Below are 23,453 nucleotides of genomic sequence, written 5' to 3' on the forward strand. Positions count from 1 at the left end.
TTTTGGTTTTAGATGAAGTTCATATCCATCGAGATAATCTCATTGGTAAACTTATAAACTTTATTAAGTCAGTTATTTTAGCAAAATATCGATATCGATATCATTATGGATAGGTAACTTACCGATAGAGATTTCATTTGAAAATCATTAAATTGAAAATCATTTACCCATGTCAAAATATCTGAAATTCAAGATACTTTAAGAGAATTGTTCATATTTCAAGAAAAATAAAGTTTTTAGTGCTAAAATAAATGATTTAATAAAGTTAATAAGTTTACCGATGAGATTATCTCGATGGATATGAACTTCATCTAAAACCAAAAGAGACTCTTTTGTAGAGAATTTAATTTCCTGTAAGCCTGTTTTCATGATTTTTTATCTAAATTTAAATACTGTGACAAACATTCCAAAAAACTATAATTTTATCGAAAAATGAACTTCAATTGGCCGTCGGCACGTGTTCTTTTTGTTAAAAATCAAAAAGCAAAATTTTTCCCGTAGTTTTTTGTGAAAAGGAAGGATTTTTTTTCAAAACGAAAAACTATAATTTTATCGAAAAATGAACTTCAGTTGGCCGTCGGCACATGTTCTTTTTGTTAAAAATCAAAAAGCAAAATTTTTCCCGTAGTTTTTCGTCAAAAGGAAGGATTTTTTTGGGCGTCCGAAAGAATTTAATTTTTAACGACCACCCTAGTACACATATAAGATTATAAATTCAAAAACTGTAATCAATTTCTTCGGTAAGTGCAAATTGAATTATTGTGTCAAATAAAAGAATCCTACGTCAACCTTTTTATAAAATAAATTCCACGATCGGTCAGTGTGTTTCCGCATTCAAGTTGGCGCTTTATGTTATTAGTGGTAATGAAAGTACCGTTTATCGTCTCTCGGTCACTAAATTCAACTTTTTTTGAAGTAATGAACGACCACAGTGTGAAGCAGAACATTATAATTTGTCCTTATTACCGTGTAGGTACGTACATTTATTCTACAATTTAGTTGCAGGTTCTTACTGAATATTTCTATTAAAAATAATCAGGCCTTTATCCAATTATGGATTGCCTTCTAAAATATTTACTTGCTGTTACATGGGCGTTCGTAATAAGAGGGGCAGATGAGGGCAACTATACGTACGGCTCCACTTTCTAATATTTAGATATTTCACTATCGTTCAACGTTAATTTTACGATAATACAACTACAGTTATAGATAATTTCACTAAATGTGTGGAGCTCTTGCCTTTTCCCATGATTATTATAATTTCAGCAATAAATATCAGTCTGCTACAAGTATGTAAAGTTTATGTAAAATCGAAATCTTATATATCTTTGGAGAACATTCCACTCGTGTGAAATTACAGTTGTATCTATTAATAACCGAACAAAAATTAACGATATATTTGAAGATAAAATTCTGTAAGATTTGAACATAACCATCGTTATTATTATTATTTTGTTATCGTTAATTTAGAAATTCGAAAAATATTGTTAAAGGTGTATGTTTGGAGCACGGCGCTGTACGGGTGCGAAACATGGACGGTGGGCGCGGCAGAGGTTAGAAGCGTTACAGGCGAATGATGAAGGTACCGTAGTTAGAGAAAGTAAGAAATGAGGAGGTACCTATTAGAGAACAGAGGACTCTATGGAAGTCAAAAAGAAATAGGCGAGATAGATTGGTAGGACACCTTCTCAGGCATGACGTCTAGTCATATTAAAGACAGAAACAGGAGTTAAGAGGGGTAGAAGTTGACCTGGATTACATTTCTGTTCGCAAATAGTTAACGATGTGGGTTGTTCTAATTTTAGGAAAATGCGAAGATTAGCTCAGGATAGGAAAGAGTGGATGTGCGTGTCCAACTAGTCTTAAGACTGACGACCTTATGATGATGATGACGACGATGATTGATTATGATTTTAATTAATATGGATTCTGTCTAACTTTTTATTAATATTGTACGTAAATATAGGTAAACGTACAGACATAAACCTACATACAGACTTTTCGTTTATAAGTTGTACCTTTGCAAGAGAATTTTATGGGTGTGTAGGAATGTAGGACATTGTGAGTAAATTGTAGGTAGTAATAAAGCATAAATCCACGCTTTTTTACCATTTCCGTAACCTTTATAAGGAATGGTATAGAGGTTTTGATAAAGTCAACAGGTTATAGGAAAAGAATGAAGGCTAGGCAGGGTTATGACTAGCTTTGAAGCAAAAATAATGATGCATGGTAAAGTATAGCAGTATTTGGTTACGATTTCGCAGCAGTACGTAGCAAGTATCCACAGGAATTTAAACTTTTTCTATTTCTAATTGCGAATCGGGCATAAACGAAGGAAACAACTACTAAAAAAAGTCAGTTGACTGTAAATACTTTTATAAACTTACAACTAAATTGAAACAATTAATGTTGTCTGGACGACTTCGAAACGAATTGGTAAAATCAGTCTGTCTAATCCTGAGTTTGAAATGATTTAATACCAACTAATTGATGCACGCTAATTCTAAATTTCTTCCTTGATTAATGTTTAGCGAAAACCTTCTCAAACCTCGTGGCCATCCTCAAGTCCTTTGAATTTTAATTTCAGTACAATTATTATGGCAATGTATTTAATTTCATACGATATTTTACATATTTTCTAAATTAGTTTGGCATTTTATAAACTTCCCAGAAATTGTATAAAATTCATGAATTATATCGTCATATCCTCAGAGAGTCGTCCGTTTGAAGACTGATTGAACACGAATTTGTCTCTAAACGCACTTACAATTAGGTAAAACAATCTTTTTCCGAATTTTTAGATAAACCTTGTTCGCATACATAGAAATGATTTTTTCTGAATTATACAGTGTGTACTACCTAGGACCCTTTTCTCTTTAGCCGCCTTATTATGAGTTTTAGATAAAAATGTTTCATCGTCTCAATTTAGTTGTGTCAAAAACAGAAATTTTGTCAGGGAAATATAATTTTACGAGTACTATAATTATACGGTTTGTACAATTAATTTCAGCAGAACTTCAAAGTCTAACATGAAGACATAGTAAGATCATGCATCTGTTAAACAGGGCATTTTTTTTATGTAAATATTCATAGCATGCTAAAACCATCAAGACATTTGTGGATTATAGCATCTCTTTCAGAAGTACTTGAATTAGATATATATCCCGTATCCGATAACGTATTGAGGAAGGATTTTTTTGGGCGTCCGAAAGAATTTAATTTTTAACGACCACCCTAGTACACATATAAGATTATAAATTCAAAAACTGTAATCAATTTCTTCGGTAAGTGCAAATTGAATTATTGTGTCAAATAAAAGAATCCTACGTCAACCTTTTTATAAAATAAATTCCACGATCGGTCAGTGTGTTTCCGCATTCAAGTTGGCGCTTTATGTTATTAGTGGTAATGAAAGTACCGTTTATCGTCTCTCGGTCACTAAATTCAACTTTTTTTGAAGTAATGAACGACCACAGTGTGAAGCAGAACATTATAATTTGTCCTTATTACCGTGTAGGTACGTACATTTATTCTACAATTTAGTTGCAGGTTCTTACTGAATATTTCTATTAAAAATAATCAGGCCTTTATCCAATTATGGATTGCCTTCTAAAATATTTACTTGCTGTTACATGGGCGTTCGTAATAAGAGGGGCAGATGAGGGCAACTATACGTACGGCTCCACTTTCTAATATTTAGATATTTCACTATCGTTCAACGTTAATTTTACGATAATACAACTACAGTTATAGATAATTTCACTAAATGTGTGGAGCTCTTGCCTTTTCCCATGATTATTATAATTTCAGCAATAAATATCAGTCTGCTACAAGTATGTAAAGTTTATGTAAAATCGAAATCTTATATATCTTTGGAGAACATTCCACTCGTGTGAAATTACAGTTGTATCTATTAATAACCGAACAAAAATTAACGATATATTTGAAGATAAAATTCTGTAAGATTTGAACATAACCATCGTTATTATTATTATTTTGTTATCGTTAATTTAGAAATTCGAAAAATATTGTTAAAGGTGTATGTTTGGAGCACGGCGCTGTACGGGTGCGAAACATGGACGGTGGGCGCGGCAGAGGTTAGAAGCGTTACAGGCGAATGATGAAGGTACCGTAGTTAGAGAAAGTAAGAAATGAGGAGGTACCTATTAGAGAACAGAGGACTCTATGGAAGTCAAAAAGAAATAGGCGAGATAGATTGGTAGGACACCTTCTCAGGCATGACGTCTAGTCATATTAAAGACAGAAACAGGAGTTAAGAGGGGTAGAAGTTGACCTGGATTACATTTCTGTTCGCAAATAGTTAACGATGTGGGTTGTTCTAATTTTAGGAAAATGCGAAGATTAGCTCAGGATAGGAAAGAGTGGATGTGCGTGTCCAACTAGTCTTAAGACTGACGACCTTATGATGATGATGACGACGATGATTGATTATGATTTTAATTAATATGGATTCTGTCTAACTTTTTATTAATATTGTACGTAAATATAGGTAAACGTACAGACATAAACCTACATACAGACTTTTCGTTTATAAGTTGTACCTTTGCAAGAGAATTTTATGGGTGTGTAGGAATGTAGGACATTGTGAGTAAATTGTAGGTAGTAATAAAGCATAAATCCACGCTTTTTTACCATTTCCGTAACCTTTATAAGGAATGGTATAGAGGTTTTGATAAAGTCAACAGGTTATAGGAAAAGAATGAAGGCTAGGCAGGGTTATGACTAGCTTTGAAGCAAAAATAATGATGCATGGTAAAGTATAGCAGTATTTGGTTACGATTTCGCAGCAGTACGTAGCAAGTATCCACAGGAATTTAAACTTTTTCTATTTCTAATTGCGAATCGGGCATAAACGAAGGAAACAACTACTAAAAAAAGTCAGTTGACTGTAAATACTTTTATAAACTTACAACTAAATTGAAACAATTAATGTTGTCTGGACGACTTCGAAACGAATTGGTAAAATCAGTCTGTCTAATCCTGAGTTTGAAATGATTTAATACCAACTAATTGATGCACGCTAATTCTAAATTTCTTCCTTGATTAATGTTTAGCGAAAACCTTCTCAAACCTCGTGGCCATCCTCAAGTCCTTTGAATTTTAATTTCAGTACAATTATTATGGCAATGTATTTAATTTCATACGATATTTTACATATTTTCTAAATTAGTTTGGCATTTTATAAACTTCCCAGAAATTGTATAAAATTCATGAATTATATCGTCATATCCTCAGAGAGTCGTCCGTTTGAAGACTGATTGAACACGAATTTGTCTCTAAACGCACTTACAATTAGGTAAAACAATCTTTTTCCGAATTTTTAGATAAACCTTGTTCGCATACATAGAAATGATTTTTTCTGAATTATACAGTGTGTACTACCTAGGACCCTTTTCTCTTTAGCCGCCTTATTATGAGTTTTAGATAAAAATGTTTCATCGTCTCAATTTAGTTGTGTCAAAAACAGAAATTTTGTCAGGGAAATATAATTTTACGAGTACTATAATTATACGGTTTGTACAATTAATTTCAGCAGAACTTCAAAGTCTAACATGAAGACATAGTAAGATCATGCATCTGTTAAACAGGGCATTTTTTTTATGTAAATATTCATAGCATGCTAAAACCATCAAGACATTTGTGGATTATAGCATCTCTTTCAGAAGTACTTGAATTAGATATATATCCCGTATCCGATAACGTATTGAAATACAGGACGTTTCATTTAACTCAACAAGTTATTGTAGTTTAAAATTAGCAGAAGTGGGTGCTTGATATCGAGCACCTTGTATATTTATGAGCAATTTATTTTTGAAGAAACTGGGACTAGCAGTATCATGTACCAAAATATGTTGAGTTAATTTTTGTGAAAAATAATAAATTATAATTGTCAACCTGTTTTGGGCACAAATTTTCAAAAACTCTTTATATCTTGAAAACTATATTAAAATTTCCGGCACATTGTGTTTAATAAAATAGTAATTAATTTTACTACTGAATTGAAATATTTAATGACATATGGAGTGTTCAATTTAAAATAACAATGCTGGGTATCCACTAGCGGAAACTGGACATTATGCATATTTGCAGATAATTTTGGGAAATGCCCAAGTAAAATTAAGAAAACTTTTGTATAAAACATTTTTACCTAAAACTATTAATAACGTCGCTATAAAAGAACAAGACTTAGATGGGACGCCCCGTATACATTCCGATAACAAATAAATTCGTAATTTATTTCTTAAAGGTTTTGCTTGACCCCTAAGTTGGATAATAGAAAGACCAAGACGCATTTTCTTTAAAAACAAGACCAGGATCTATGCTTTTTCGGATTAAGTGAATGCCTTTGATTGAAATATATTCACTCATCTTGTGTAAATACGTTCCTGTACATGTAGCTGTTAATTCCTTACGGCATTCAACATACATACACACACATACTCTCAAGCATACGTACATATTAGGTCCATAGGTGTGTCTGTCCACAATCCTCATCAACGCACAACCGCGAAATATTTGCATGTCAACAACCATGTGAGTAGAATGTTGTTACGACTCTGAACGTGCCGGGTATTTAAATAATAAAGTAGGCGAATCTTCTGACCCTTGAGGCCGAAATAAATAATTTTCGAGGACAATTAGATGCTGCGCAAAGAAATGTCTTTTCCTACATACACATGTTATATGTTTGTATGTAAGTATGCAGTATATACAAGAGATACCTGATGTTTTGGAGTTACGTATCTAGTTCCACCTGGTTATGATTGGAGATTGGAGTAGCAATAATGCTAAAGTCGGCGACTCAACCATATCTGTAGCTAGGCACTTAGCCATCAGCGAACCGTTTTGGTTACGTAAAGAGTTCGTGAGATAACAAATTCTTACCGACGTGGAAACCTTTCACCGATCTGTTTTTAAACTATTTATGATGTACCACTTTTTATAGCTAACGACAAGTTAGAATCTAAGACCAAAACTGAAGCATAACATATTACAAGGACCAAGAACAAGACTCCATTTATAAGACTAAAAATACTTAAATCTGAGATCAAAAGCTTTTAGTTCTATCAGGTTCACTGTAATAATCCCTAAACCTTACATTATTTGAGTTACCTTTTCGAAATTGGGCACATTTTAAGTGATAATAATATACGTATTATACAAGAGACTAGATCTAGAAAGTACAAATATATGTACAATAACAGTTAGATGAATGGTAATATGTTATTTTAGTGGTTCTGTTAAGGATGTTTGGGAGGTACAATCGGAGACAAGAGTGCATAAAATTAGAAATTCGTGATTAATTAGGTTTTGCAGCATATCATGAGGTAAATAAATACTATCTATACTAAAAAAAAATATACGGTTTGAGAGAAAATTTGGAATTTGACCAAAAACTTTGAATAAAATAAGAAATAACGAATAATATGGAAAATTTTTAACTGACTTTTGGCAGTGAATATGCCTTGATTTCAACTTCGAAACAAAAAAATATTTAGTTTCAATCTCTATTAATAATGAGCGTAAAACTTTTTAATATGTTTAAATAATAATTAAAACTTTAAAATTGCATTTATTTCAGACAATTATAAATATTATCATTATATTATCAAGTAAAAACGAGATTTTCAGCTAATTTTTCATTTTTTCCTCGATAACCATTTAGTGAATTTGAATAACCTTACGCTAAAGTGATTCTCCAGAGTTCAAGTTACTTATTATAAAAGTTTGAAATTTCTGGTAGCTTTTTTTCTGTTAATAAAAATAAATTTAATCTGTTCGGTTAACGAATCTCCATAAAATGACGTGTAAAATTCAAATTTTTTAAAATTGTTGTATATAAAGACATTGTATAGTATATTTACTATCAGCACTGCACCCGTTCGAAGCATAGTGTACAAATAATACCATTAAAACAATTCCTTAATCCCTATCCCGGTAGGTTTGGGTGTTTGAAGAAGTTTCACTTCAGTAGCGTGTTGTATAATTACTCGTTGTATTTTTTTTTTTACTGTACATTATCATTTTTGTATATAGCTTTGAGATTTTTCCCAATATCAACATTGTAACATATAATTCAATTCTTTCTTTTGTAAATGTTTTTAAACACTTTTCCGTAAATTCCATGGGAAATGAAAATGGTATTGATAACGTTATAAGTAATGAATAATTTATGTGAAATATTAATCTGAAAATTCATTTTTGAATTTTCTACCCACTACACGCTACCTCAAATTAATAAGGGAAAAAGTGTAACAAGTTATTATATAGTTTAAGTTCGTATACATAGATTTTTTACAATCTAATATTAATCAGGTCAGACAATACCTACTACTCGGCAAAACTAGTTAGACAGTTAATTTTAAAATCACAGACACAAATTGTATACGTTGTTGAATATGTAGCACAATCACGCTCAAATTGCGATTTCTTTGACGTAAGGTCTGCTAATTTAGCCAACTTAGATCACATCACTGTTTATTTGTTGATAGGTTTCATCTATCTGAGTTACATAGACGAAGTGAGTTAATAAATTATAAGATCGCGTCACTTTCAAACAGAAATAGGATAGAGAAAAATGAAAAAGCACAATTAAACAAGTTATCATTTTTTTAAGACAAAAAAGTGCTTATTTTGTACACATTGTGCTATTAAAAAATCTTTGTAAATAATTGAAAAACGAAATTATGATGACACTTAGGATGTTCGCCTTTATTACGTAAATAGAAACAGTTTGTATTTTTGTGTATTTTCCGATTATACTCGTTTTTGCCCAAAACCCAAATTTCTAAAATAATCAATTTTTCCACACTTCGATACGTTCCCCACAGGTTTGTGTCACCAAAATGCCAAGTAAGTAATTTAGAATTTCACAAATGGAATCTAAAATGAACTTTTGTACCTACCCGACTAAAAATTTGTTAAGGCTGCGATCTGTGCCCAATCCGGCATACCTGACTTCTAATAGAGCCCCCGGATAAGATAACCTTAATTGGCCCCTAATCACAAATGTAAGTAACGCGTTACAACATTTGATCGTAATCAAGCAACCAAACTTGATCCGGATAGGGCTACCTTATGTGGTCCTTATTAGGTTATATCATTTGACTTTGATCAAGTTACCTGATTTGGTCCAGATAAGATATGTAACGCCTTAAAACATTTGGGTCTAACCAGACTTAGTTCGGATAGTGCTACCCTGTGTCGCCGTTATTAAATTATCAACAAAATAATACGTGCCAAATAAGGAGTAACAATATTTTTTATTTTACAAAACAACCAACGTTTCGCTTTAGGTTAGAGACCTTATCAAGGTATTTTTAAAAGTCGGTTTTACTTAATGTCATTAACTAATTATTAAGTTATACTTTTTGTCGTAGATAATTAGCTATCAATTTTATTACAGTCTTTTTATGTGACAGCCTGATTCATACATCTATAACATAGTATGTGTATCACTACCTACTGTACTTTTTAGGTTACTGTGAAAATTTAATGTTTAACGTCTTGGGTTTCGCTCGTACTAACGATAAGTGAAAATCAGAATGCCCAAAAGGTTGTTGCCCTCGATAATTTTCAATTTTGCACTTGTAATCTTTATCAAATAACGGCTGCTATCGCGTATCTGAACACGTACGTAAGTAAATGGCCAGCGGTTCGTTGTTGTAAATTAAATTGGTGTGCAAGCAGTTGAAAATAACTACTGTATTCACGCATTCTTGCGCCAACCACATGTTCGAATGGACTTTTTGTGTTAAATTTTAATGGTCTGACGACCAACTCCTGAGTAATTTTACTTATGCGAAGTGTAAAATTAACAATAAATTTCTCGTTTCTTGAGTTACGTATGTAGCTAATAATTAGAGATAATGAACTAAGTATAGGTATACGTATTTTTACTAGACACTGAGATGATAATAAATCTATTTATAAAAAGTTTGTGGAATAAGAATAATAAAACATTTAAAGTAGGCATTAAAAGAAAAAGGGCTGGAGTTCCGAAACGGGACACCCTCCGATCGGGTTTAAAATTCTATCGAGCACACTCCGTTATGAACCGAGCTGCACGACCTGAAGATTTAGACCATTGCTTAGAATTCGAGAAGCCCTAGTTCAAGTTTTTCTGTGGTTTCCTTTGATCATTTAGGCAGTAATATTCCGACGTAGTCCGGAAGTACTGTCCTCCCACCAGCATTAGTAGCTAGTGGGAATGAAACAACCAAAAGTTCTTTTTTACTCCTTTATAGACCAAAAGATGATGCCTAAAAGAACTTTTGACGATTCGAACTAAAAGGCGTAAAATTTTAAACCCATTATTTCGCGTTCCGGCTCGAATCACCTAAAATCCTATTTACAAAATAGTGTGTGATAGATATTTGAAGTCGATCGGAGGGTGTCTCATGTATTATGGCACGCGTTTTAGTCACGCATGTGATTAATCTTTCCGCACTTTTCCAAAAGATTTTCACAATTTTGGTTAGTATTATGTAGGGGCAGTCCCCACAGTACCGGGCACTTAAGGTTTTTAATAAACAATAAATTGAATAATTATGTTTTATTTAAATACATAATATTTTCATTTAAACAATCATATTAGATATTAAAATAAATCAAAAACAAAGATAAATATTGTATATTTTTGAACCACTGAAAATGGAATCAATCATTGGGTTAGTTTTTGGTTTCATAATATTTTGACACTTAGTCCCAAAAAAGTATAAATTCGAATCCTTAAGACCGCATAGAACCAGGAACTTGTAGGTTTACAAAAAAACAAAAAGTCAGACAATAATCTTACATTACATAATTCTGTAAACGACCTGAGCTACGTACCCAAGATAAAAATGTTCAGTCTCTCTAAGTCTCTGAAAGCGTGACACGAGTCTCCGTCTCTCATCGAGTCTCTCTGGTGTCGCTGAGAGAGACTGTCGAGATACTGTCAAAAAAACTTTTTAGCGTCTCTGAACCAGAGACTCGAGTCGCCCATAGAGAGACCCTCATTTCGCATCCAGTCTCTGGACGACAGACTCGAATTTGTGAATTAACAATTTTATCGTTCGAGTCTCGGGATCCATAAAAATACCTAGGCAATAACTGAGAGACTGTGAAAAACTGTGGGAGACGCTCTCAGAGACTCTGAAAGACTGAGAGACTGAAAATTTTTGTCATTAATTATATTTAATCATTATAATCATCCGGTACTAGGTGCTGTTCGGCGCTAGGGGGTTTTCCCCTACCCATAATCCGCCAAACATTGTCTTCTTCGAACATGGTGTGAATGTACATATTAATAAAATAATTTATGAAAATTTTCTAATTGTCATTATCTTCTGTGTTCAAAAAAGTAAATTTTATTAAGATGCACTTTATAAATAAGAAACAGTGGTTTCAATTTTCCAATGTTTGAAAAGAATGCCAAATAAAAGTATAATATTAGGATTAGAAGCACTTCTGGATGTGCCACCTTGATGGTAGGATAAATTTCGTTCTGTTGCAGCATATAAAATCTATAATTTTAGGGTGAAAAATGGAAAATGATGATTATCATGTTGAGGAGCTTCCATAAACGGAATATAATATAAATCTCTAGACTGAATACATGAACAAAAGTGTTGGAATTGAAACAGACATGCATAAAAATCCCAGTAATTAGAAAAAAGTTTTGAATTCCTTAGGTTTTAAGATTATATTTACTGCTTTTTCCCTGATTTAAGTTTATAAGGGGCAATTTTTCACCGGATAATCGACTGTTTTTGTAAACTAAATCGTAACAGATTTATAGTTGTTCAATATCAATAAATCTTAACGAGTTCAAGATTTTTTGCCAATTACTGGGGTTTTTGTGCAATATACCATCTATAAGGGTAGTTTTTGCAGATATTTCAATTACTTTGTGAATGCGTTAACCATCACTTTTGTTCGTACAGGTATTCAGTTTTTCAATTTTAATACCATCATTTATTCATATTTTCACTATAATATAGAGGATGTTAATATTTCTTTAGAGGTAATCAGTTAATCATATAGGTATAGATTTTTCAATGTTATATTTAAATTTTGGGTCGAAAAATGCCGAGAGTATGGTAAGTGCTCTGGTNAGACACGAGTCTCCGTCTCTCATCGAGTCTCTCTGGTGTCGCTGAGAGAGACTGTCGAGATACTGTCAAAAAAACTTTTTAGCGTCTCTGAACCAGAGACTCGAGTCGCCCATAGAGAGACCCTCATTTCGCATCCAGTCTCTGGACGACAGACTCGAATTTGTGAATTAACAATTTTATCGTTCGAGTCTCGGGATCCATAAAAATACCTAGGCAATAACTGAGAGACTGTGAAAAACTGTGGGAGACGCTCTCAGAGACTCTGAAAGACTGAGAGACTGAAAATTTTTGTCATTAATTATATTTAATCATTATAATCATCCGGTACTAGGTGCTGTTCGGCGCTAGGGGGTTTTCCCCTACCCATAATCCGCCAAACATTGTCTTCTTCGAACATGGTGTGAATGTACATATTAATAAAATAATTTATGAAAATTTTCTAATTGTCATTATCTTCTGTGTTCAAAAAAGTAAATTTTATTAAGATGCACTTTATAAATAAGAAACAGTGGTTTCAATTTTCCAATGTTTGAAAAGAATGCCAAATAAAAGTATAATATTAGGATTAGAAGCACTTCTGGATGTGCCACCTTGATGGTAGGATAAATTTCGTTCTGTTGCAGCATATAAAATCTATAATTTTAGGGTGAAAAATGGAAAATGATGATTATCATGTTGAGGAGCTTCCATAAACGGAATATAATATAAATCTCTAGACTGAATACATGAACAAAAGTGTTGGAATTGAAACAGACATGCATAAAAATCCCAGTAATTAGAAAAAAGTTTTGAATTCCTTAGGTTTTAAGATTATATTTACTGCTTTTTCCCTGATTTAAGTTTATAAGGGGCAATTTTTCACCGGATAATCGACTGTTTTTGTAAACTAAATCGTAACAGATTTATAGTTGTTCAATATCAATAAATCTTAACGAGTTCAAGATTTTTTGCCAATTACTGGGGTTTTTGTGCAATATACCATCTATAAGGGTAGTTTTTGCAGATATTTCAATTACTTTGTGAATGCGTTAACCATCACTTTTGTTCGTACAGGTATTCAGTTTTTCAATTTTAATACCATCATTTATTCATATTTTCACTATAATATAGAGGATGTTAATATTTCTTTAGAGGTAATCAGTTAATCATATAGGTATAGATTTTTCAATGTTATATTTAAATTTTGGGTCGAAAAATGCCGAGAGTATGGTAAGTGCTCTGGTTTTGTGGGGCTGTATATCTTTTGATGAGCTCTTATATTGAATGCTCATTATGAAATTTTGCATTCTGCATGCTCTTATCATACAAATAATCATTTGGCACATTGTTTAAAACAAAATTTGAGGACGAAAAAATTGGCAATTCTTGCGTTACTCTCTTATTTTCCGAAGCAGTAAAGGATAAAATGGAAAACTATCAAATTTTATGTAGGCCATAATAGTCGAGGAAATAAAACACAAAAATAGGCCTAACCTCCCAAGTTTTGTGCACTAAGTTGGATCTAGATACGGTTTTCTGAACTGCATTCGTGAGGACGTCTAAAACTTTGTGAACAATTCAGGAGTAATTTTTTCAATTCATTAGAAATCAATTGAAATTAGTTATTCGGGGATATCAAAAAAAACAGTGTATTAAAAAATTTAATTTATTTAAAGCAGTATCTTTAGAAAAACTTAAACAGTATCATTTATCAAAACCCCTGACAAACTAATTCCGATTGATTTTTAATAAATTTAAAAAACAGTACTCCTGGAGATATGTGTATGACGGTCGGTTTCAGGTATCTCGGAGGCCATCGTCGTGCTTAACGACCTTCAAACCCCCAGAGTAACAAAATTGGACTTTGGATTTTAGAATGCAGAAAACTGCATCTCGCTCCGACTTACTGCACAAAATTCGAAAATTTAGGGCTTTACTTCCTCGACTATGTAAAGTGTTCAGTATTGCCATTGACGAACGGACCTCAGAAATATTGGTAGATTAAGAAAACAAGTAGAATAAACAATGAGTTTATTTGTTCTAGAAATAAAACAAAAGAGAAGTTCCCATCTGATATCCTACTAATTCCCATGTATCTTGATAGCATACATCATTTAGGTACAATGAAAAGTACCGTGCGAATAAAACGCATTAACATAACTTGACAGTACATCCGCGATGACCCAGTATTTCGTTATCGATTTTTTTTATTACGTGGCTCGATCCTCCCAATTAATTTGTCACTATCGTATGTGCACAATAACAGTAAGGTATGCTTACCAGAAACCAGAAGAAGAAGAAGAAGCGACATTGCCAGCAACTCCGCACAGCGGCGGAATATCGCATTAGTCACAAAAGTGGCCATCTTGCTCTAGGTCAATCACTCACAGTCGTGGTGGACAACAAGACACTTTCACCTTTGCGACACAATATAATTGAGGATCACAGTCACGAACAATAGATCCTTAATCCGGGTAGATGCACATACAAAACACAAAAATTGCTAGAGAAAGTCTAAAAGTCAACTTCTGAATCGACTTGCGGATTTCACAGAAAAAACGTTTTTGCACGGAGAAATTTCTGGGCCTTCCTTTCTAACAAAAACTTTACACTGAGTCATTTTAACAAAATCGTCCTCACGCAGTCGTGGGTGAATCCTATATTTCCTCGATATCTATCATAAACACTGATCTATTAATATTACTGTTGGATAATTCCCACATGGCTATTACAGTACATCCCAAATATAATAATTGTATCTATGTCTGTATATATTTTGATAAAATAGGTCACGTTTTGTATGTCCGGTTAATGCGAAGAGAAAACATTAGCGAATCTCCCAGCAACATTTTCAAATGCACTTGAACTTGATAACATTCACCTCGTTCGGGCAAACAGGCGGATATCGAGAGCTTTTTGAGAGACTTCAATGACCGCGTTAGCACGAAACTTTATCCGTCCAGAGCCTACACGGTAGAAGTACTATCGAACACGTCTTCTTGAGCACTGACTTTGTATAACGGGGCCGTCCTGGTGCCGTTTTCACCTGAGTACTGCTTAATGGTGGCTGCACAGACAACAATTCTTCCACAGTAGACAGTACCTACCTGGTGGATAGGTCTTCGAAAGAATGAACCTGCTGAACACAAGCTGAAGAAACCGGTTGACCAGCCAGCACTCCCGGCTGAACTTTAAATTTTGTAATACATACATATGCACACATGACTTTCTGAAGCAATTAATGATTTATTAATTCTTTACTGATTACAGGCACATGCATGTACATATATATATATTTATAAGTAAGGTATAATATGAATCTTGTGGGAAAGTTGACCTAAATTACAAGACTATCAAGATTTATAGTTACCATTTCATCCCTAAGCCAGTATAGGATAAAAAGGCTTAAAAACGACCACCTACGTTTCGCCTTAATTCAATGCCTTGCATTTGGTAGGTATATGGATTTTTGAAATCTTATAAATAGTAGGTACCTCCTGTAATCGAACTTAGAGACCTTATCTCTTTACAATTGATTTCAAAAAAAAAAAGGCAAGAAGAGAAGGAATTGATTGTAAATATTTATTTCTTTAATTTTATATAAAGCAAAACTTTCTAGAATTCAAAACAAATAAACTGTTAATTACAATAAAGTAGCTTAAAAAGCGTAATTAAAGTAATCACCTACTGTTTTCAATTATTATTATCGATTTACTGTTCTTGATTCCCCGGGGCATAACTAAATTTATTTTCCAATCCTGTACAGAATTGGGAATAACAAAGTCTACTTTTCTGAATAACAATTACAATTTAAAATTGCAAGATATAATTTGCATGTTTGAATTGAAGTCAAGTCCTACATATTTATGTAAATTATAAGGTTTATGTGTTACCAATGCGAAAGCTTATTTTTTATCACTACTGTTACAAATGCTGTAACAGTGAATTAAAATTATAGAGGTGTGCTAATCTAACTGCATTTAAGTGTGTACTTTTACCTAAACAGGGCGTGAAATAATTTTTTATTATTAATATTTCTTATTACGTCACAGTAACACATATTCCGATAATTGATTGACTTTACATAATGAAAATCCGTAATACTTAAATAGAAAAATAACTTGCAAATTTTTAATAAACATTTATTTCTTTTATTACAAAACAATAACTATAGATTTATTTCGCCAAACATTGGTCGTATACCAACTTAGGCAGGACTTACGCAGTTAGAGCAGTCACATAGAGAGGACTTTCGTATTTTCCAATGGATTGTTCCCTGTTTCACTATTCTGTCAAAGCAGCTGGTCAAGAGGAGTTCCTTCGAGTAGCAAATCTATAATTTTGGTTCATCAAGAACGTTACGAAGAAAATCAATGATCAGAGTACTTCTGAGGTTCCAAAACACTTCCTTCTGTTGCGGCATATAAAGTCTAGCCTGCCTAAAGCCTGTATGTAACTATTCGTTGTAAAAGCACTTTGCTTTATGAGTATAGTTATAATTTCGTAGTGGAACGAAATCAATATCTTAATTGCCTTCAGAAGAGTCAAAAAAGGTAGCCGCAAAGATACCTGTTTTTCGAGCTCTAATTTTGTTTTAAACTAAGTGTTTTATAATTATTTAATGATGAGAGCATACTAAATACAAAATGGTCTTAAAAAAACACCCTTCGAACAGCGGATAGGCAAATCAAGCGAAATAGATTTCGCTGAAAAGGCATGAAATTCCAAAAAGAGGAAACAGTTCCAGATTTTTAGTACTCCAGGGTTTCCTAACAAGTTGTAACAAGACTTCCAAAATTACCCCCATCTGCTCGATATCTCGCTAAACGCTGTTTTAATAATGACCAATTGGTTAGATTCATGGTCTGCTAATTTTTCGATAACATTCACTCCATTAGAGAAAATATCTACGTTTGTCATCATCATCATAAGGTCGTCAGTCCTAAGACTAGTTGGACGCGCACCTCCACTCCTTCACATCCTTAACTATTTGCGAATCTAATCTAGGTCTACCTCTACTCCTCTTAACTCCTGTTTCTGCCTCTAATATGTCTCTGACTACACCTTCATGCCTGAGAAGGTGTCCTACCAACCTATCTCGCCTATTTCTTATTGACTTCCATAGAATCTCTGTTCTCCTATACTTTCTAATACATCTTCATTTTTAACCTTCTCTATCCACGGTATCCTTATCATTCGCCTGTAACATCACATTTCGACCGCTTCTAGCCTTTTTTTCCGCTGTCCCCACCGTCCATGATTCGCACCCGTACAGCGCCACGCTTCAAACATACACCTTTAACAATCTTTTTCAAATTTCTAAAATAAAAAAAAAATAAATATTGCGACCTTTTAAAGCATCTTCAGGAGCTTTTAATATAAACTGAAGGTGAAATACGTGCACAATTATTAATATAGATATTACTAAACTAAGTCAAACAGTTTTAAAATTATGTTTATTTGTGATAAAAGTTGTTTATTATTTAAGATTTTTCACCGAGAAATCACAGCCCAGATGTTAGACTATATCTTGTTTATAAGATTGTACCATATTTTGAAACAAACTGTAAATATTGGGCCATTTAACAATAATGCGTCTAGATAAATAGCATTAGCGTTTTAAATATTATAATTTGGTTCCTGTTGTGAGTACTACCATTATTGATCACATTACTTTACTAATAGTAGTTTTTAATTTACGGTTTACCTATAAGCAATTATTTAACTGAGAAATCTCATTAAGAGTAAATTGCGATTAAGTTCCAATTAAAATTACATCCCTGAACTCAATATCAGGATATTTATTAGGGTAAGTACCTGTAATAAGATATATAATAATAAGATTATACGTATTGTATCTTAAAATTAAACTTTTGAAAATAATTACAGTCACCTAATTTTGGAGAGTTGCCTGATTTTGGGTACTGTGTTATCTCAAAGACTGTTAATAGTTTTCGGTAAATGAACCTACAAAATGAAAGATAAAACCTGAAACATAAAGGCTGTCTAATTTGGGATAGGAAGAATACTCTAAAATTCGGTATCCAAAATTAGGAACCCAGTTAAATATCCGGTTTTAAAACGTTTTTAGCGATAGAGCATTGTCTGGCAGTGACAAAAATTGTGAGTGAATTTTACATTGAAAGACAGCTTCCCAATTATGGATGGGCAACTCTTTTTTTCAATTTAAAAACGTACTGTCTTCTACTTCTGACTATTTCTGCGATTGAAATTAATATTTATGTACACATATGGTGTTTTCATTCAAGTAGTAGCATATTCTATGTGAAAAAAAATATTAAAATATCTTTTATGTATACAAAATAAGTTGAATTAAATTGAAAAAAATTACTATCCAAAATTAGGCGATTTTCCTCTATACATAATACATTGAAATTTCTAGTGGTCAATATTATTGCCTTAAATTAATGAGGAAACTTATAGCGATAAAAATTTAAAATGAATCTTCAAATTAATATTCTATGTATAAAATACAAGTATGAAGTTTTTGATGCTATGATTACTGTTAGGTTCATCAAAACAATAAAAATTATTTAAGAAAAGTAACAGGTATTTTCCCATAAATCTGATCGATGCACTGGTGCTTACATTCTCCAGGATACGTAAAAGGAAATTGTGGAATGAAAGAAGCCTATTCATTAGAAATTCCTCGTTTCTTTTGAATTCGATGGCGCACTTATAACGGTTTAGAGCAATTCTTTTAAAACCAACAAGCATCATTTATTTATACTGACAGCTGTTTTTATGTTTAAACAAATGGTGCGTTTGTGTAAATAGTATGGTTGCTGCAGGGTTTTTATTTAAAAAAGCTGTGTGGTATCGTGGGACACCTGGTAGGAACAATGTTTCTTACGCTATTCGACAAATTTTAATGATAAATATTGGCAGACTAATCGACTCTCTCTCTCTCTCTCTATTTGTCTTTCTCTCTTTCTGCAAGCAGTTAGTATAAAGAAGAGAGATGTCCACTAACACGTTTTATTTTCGACCAGCGTTAGCAGACCTAGTAAAATTTCCCTAAACTTTAGGGAATTTAGAGCCATCAGTTTAAAGAAAAGGGCATTTTCATTTAATTTATAATATAATTTTTGTGTCAAATGAATTCTTGTTGTTTTAATGTTACGTGCACTTTGAGAATTTATTCAAATACTTCTGAATAACAAAGGAAACAATTTTTTCGTAATAAAAATATCCTGAGAAATATAAAGAAATTTCGAAAGAAAGCTAGGGAATGCTTGCTGTCATAACATGCGATAAGAAACTTCGTACCAATAAATAATAAAAAATAATAAGAGCAGTTAAATACAAGTGCAATTTACTTTGCTATTCATATCTAAATGACATAATCCCTTTATGATGTTTTTGTAATCGATAATGCTTAAAAATTACATGTTTGATATCTTGTAAATCCGCTGCACATTCAAATGCATTATAATATTCAAGATTTACTACTTAAATTAATTTGTTTAGATTTACGATAATGTAGTAATACTCTCGAGATTACATTTTTTTCGCTGCAATTAAGTAAACACTATAAGAAAGATTGAAGTTTGTATGACAAAGGACATAAGAATGATAATAATTATTGTACATAAACTGTTCATTGTTTGGTAAACTACGCGGACTTTCGAATTAAATACTTTACCATGAAAAGTGAATTTAAGAGATTAATTGGAAGTCAACAGAAAGGATTTTCCGTGAAATATCTATGTACATGGTGACTAATAATACCCCACACACGTTTGTAATCTACTGTATGAATCTCGCGCACTTTCTCTTAGTTTAATAAGACGTTACGCTTTAGTAAGTCCTGACAGTTGAATTTACCAATTAATATAAAAGGTATGGTTGCAAGAATGTTTGTATTTTTTTAACACAGATTTCTCTTTAATCTACGCTTATTTCCGCTTAGTTCTAAATAAAGTAGATTGGAAGTAATTACTTTATAAAATTCGAAAATTTGAAATGTCCACGTTTAAATTAAATAAATTTGTAACTTCTGGTGAAGCTACAACTACGTCGAATTGACAAAAAACATGTAGAAATTAGTGGTTTAATTTTAATTTTATAATAAATTTCTATCAACTAAAATTAACCTCTCGCATTTAGATAAAAATTAATTATACCTAGTAATATAATTACAGTTCTTTCACAGTCGCCCTGCCACAATCTTTTAAATTTTCTTTTTGCGGCGTCTTCAGTGGCGATCAGGGAAGTAAATCTCCTACAACTCAAAACAAATTCCTTGATTTCCTTGATAATGTTAGTATCTGTAGGAGCACTTAGTCAGGAAAAGTATTCTCTACTTCTACTTCTACATTAAATAAAAACGCCATATTGTTTTGCTCTAGAGCGTCTTGGGTTATGTGAAATTGATTCCTTATGGTTCCAGATATTGCATTGTTAAATACAAAAATGTTGATGTGGTGAATTTCACCGTTTGTTTATCAAATTAACCTGCACATATTAGGACTTTTACGTGATGGAATTCAATATTTTTAATATAATGTGTTTATTAATGATAAAAAAAGGAGACACAACTAAAATTTAGTTTGCTGGCGTTTGTGTAATTCTTTAATAAATTGAGTGAATTTCAGTGGCTTTCTTTTTTCTTTATTCTCAATGTATGACTTATTTATTGGTTCATCGTATCTAGTATATCGTTTCTCTATTGTCATTTTTTATTACAATTTTATCGCAAGACAATTTGGTGGCCGTGCAGTTTAATAGACTTTCACTAATTTAGATGCACTATTATTATAAAAGGAGTGGTCTATTTCAGGAGTGAAAGCAGTACTGTGCCATGTACGTGTAGATGCACGTATGTAAATGTATTACATTATTTAATAAATGAATATCATGAGCTAATATAACCAAGGAAGTTTAATGATGGCAGGGCGATTGTCCGGCTGGAAGAACTTCCCAATTCTTAAAGGATCTCTCCTTGAAGCAGGACCGAAAGATTTTCCGGCAGTACAAAGGCCTACTTCACTGGCGTGCTTATGATTTTTAGAGTAGGGTTTCGTTTTAATAAGATGGCATACAAAATATGTAGGTATTTAAAATAATAAAAAATCGACGGACTTGTGTATGTGAAACAACAAAGTATTCGGTAAGTAACCTAACATAACAAAAAAACTAAATATCTAATGTAGTTGTAGAACAGCCCTAAGATATCTGGTAAGAAAAATAAAGTTTAAAAAATTGTCACATTCCGTGCAACCCTGGACGAGCGCGGATTCGTGCAGTAACATGTGGTTTCTGTTGTAATTTTTCAAGCACTAGAGCTAGAGAACTTAGATTTCCACACAATATTAGCAGAAGTTTTTCACACTTTTATGTAAGTATACGTCCTGCTAACAAGACACTTTGAAGCATTTAGTATTGCAGGAAGGCCCTTTAGGATTAATCCACATTTAATAATTTAATGCATGGCATAAAAAATGGATAATGATTATAGTCACAGAGGATGTCAAATCTCAAAAGCTGTTACCTGTACTAATAATTACAGAAGTATTGGATGTTATTTGGACAGCTATAGACAGCGGAGTGAGCGTTTTTGGAGGATACATGAACTTTTGTTCTGTTAAGTATTCATGGGGTGAGATTGGCAAGTCGATATCCTTAATCGTGAAAGGACCTTGACAGACAATGCACTCACTACTAGTAGTCAATCGGCAAATGCTGTTTAAATACAACAAGTAAATTTGTTGGTGTTCTTCTATTGGGGGTGTCTACCTGTGTGCTGATGAGATCCCAGGATATAAGATTTTAAGGATTTTGTGTTGAATGTTTAATCTCATGTACCTATGATGTTTCTAATTTTCCGGCCTCTCAACAATTCTTGTAGGTATATTAGCTTATTAGGGAATTCCCAAAAGATTAATAAAAACTGTAAGCTTTCTGGATTAATGAATTTCACTGTGTTACATGTGAGCTTTTTGTGGAACATTTTTTAAATATGCACGTAAACAATGGAAAATTTTAATTTTAAAGAAAAATATACCAATCGGATTATTCAACTGAATGACCTGCAGTTTTTGTGTCCCATTCCACTCTGTATATAAATAATTTGGCAATATGTAATCTGATATTAACACGAAAATAGAGCTTTTTTCCCTGTGTTCAGGCAACCCATTCGACGGGTGCCAATTGTGTATTCATTTACCAGGACATTAAAAAAGTCCCTACATACACACATTTTGAAATTATTTATAATTACAAAAAACAAAAAAAAATATTTTTAAGATTATGGAAATGTAATAGATGGATATGCTGTAATTGTGAATTTTTTAGTAAAATTTAATATCTACATGTGTTGAACACGAACAGTTTCTTAAATAAGTAATTTAATGGATAATTAACTTTGGCGAATGATTTTGTAATTTTCTAGATAAATTTGTTACTAATTGATGGAAGATTAGAGAAGACCTAATTATATTCGTAATTTGAATAAAGAATTGGTAGAATATACAGATTGTAAATAGTTAAGTAAGAACCATGGTCTGAAAAGCTCGCTACTAATAAGGTACCTACCTGTCTTCTAATAGGTATTTAATATACTTACAATTTTGTTGTAATACTTTGATGAAAATGTATAAATATGTAGGTAAATGCGTAGGTACTACAATAGAATTATTTTTTTTCTCCGCTATACCTATCTACTTAGGATTTATTTTTTTAAAATTGTTGTATTTTATTTATTTTCTTCTAAAATATGGGTACCTAGTTTACCTATACCTATCTTTAAAAATGTACAAATTATTCCTGGTGTTATTTTCTATTAACGTTAGTATAAACATTATATATTTTCGTTTTATTATTTATATCGTGAATTGTCTTTAAATGTAACAGAATATGTATTTAAATTTTGTAAAAGTAATTATAATGAACGTACCGTTTTATGAGAATATTTACAAGTGCACAAGTGCAAGGCTCGTTGGTCTAGGGGTATGATTCTCGCTTCGGGTGCGAGAGGTCCCGGGTTCAAATCCCGGACGAGCCCAGCGCAAGTTTTTTGCTTTATTGAAGTTTATATGTAACTATATATTCATTAGAATTTAAAATTATGTAACGTAATGTTAAACATTAAACTGTTATATTAATTTTTATAACGACGGTGTTGGTTTTACTGTAATTTTTGCTTCGATTTGTTATTGTTAAATATTATATAGAAATTTTTGCAGGAGAAATAAGAATTTATAGTTCAATTTTTTGGTGTTGTTGTCGTATGTACAAATAAAATCATAATAGGTACTGTGGTTAATTAGAATTAAAATAATAGGATACTAATAAAATATGTTTAAGACGTTAAAGAATTACATAAAGTAAAAA

The 23,453-nt window shown here is 32.2% G+C and overlaps 1 protein-coding gene, 1 long non-coding RNA gene and 1 other non-coding gene across 3 annotated transcripts in view; 2 read left to right on the forward strand and 1 right to left on the reverse strand.

Moving 5' to 3' along the window:
* The window catches only part of LOC108738697, a 29,652-nt gene extending 14,413 nt beyond the window's left edge, over positions 1 to 15,239 (reverse strand). The window contains exon 1 of the mRNA XM_025975011.1: positions 14,379 to 15,239. Coding sequence (XP_025830796.1) covers positions 14,379 to 14,463 — 85 coding nt within the window. The 5' untranslated portion in view covers positions 14,464 to 15,239. The remainder of the gene's footprint in view (positions 1 to 14,378) is intronic.
* A 2,538-nt stretch (positions 15,240 to 17,777) lies between these two features.
* Positions 17,778 to 22,444, forward strand: LOC108738692. The gene is made up of 3 exons (XR_001938019.1): positions 17,778 to 17,907; positions 20,902 to 21,459; positions 21,510 to 22,444. It is a non-coding gene; the product is annotated as an uncharacterized LOC108738692 (long non-coding RNA).
* A 608-nt stretch (positions 22,445 to 23,052) lies between these two features.
* Positions 23,053 to 23,124, forward strand: Trnap-cgg. The gene has a single exon. It is a non-coding gene; the product is annotated as a tRNA-Pro (tRNA).
* The last annotated feature ends 329 nt before the right edge of the window (positions 23,125 to 23,453 follow it).

The sequence above is a fragment of the Agrilus planipennis genome, unplaced genomic scaffold (genome assembly GCF_000699045.2).
Source record: "Agrilus planipennis isolate EAB-ADULT unplaced genomic scaffold, Apla_2.0 scaffold36, whole genome shotgun sequence".
In the NCBI taxonomy this organism is placed as follows: domain Eukaryota; kingdom Metazoa; phylum Arthropoda; class Insecta; order Coleoptera; family Buprestidae; genus Agrilus; species Agrilus planipennis.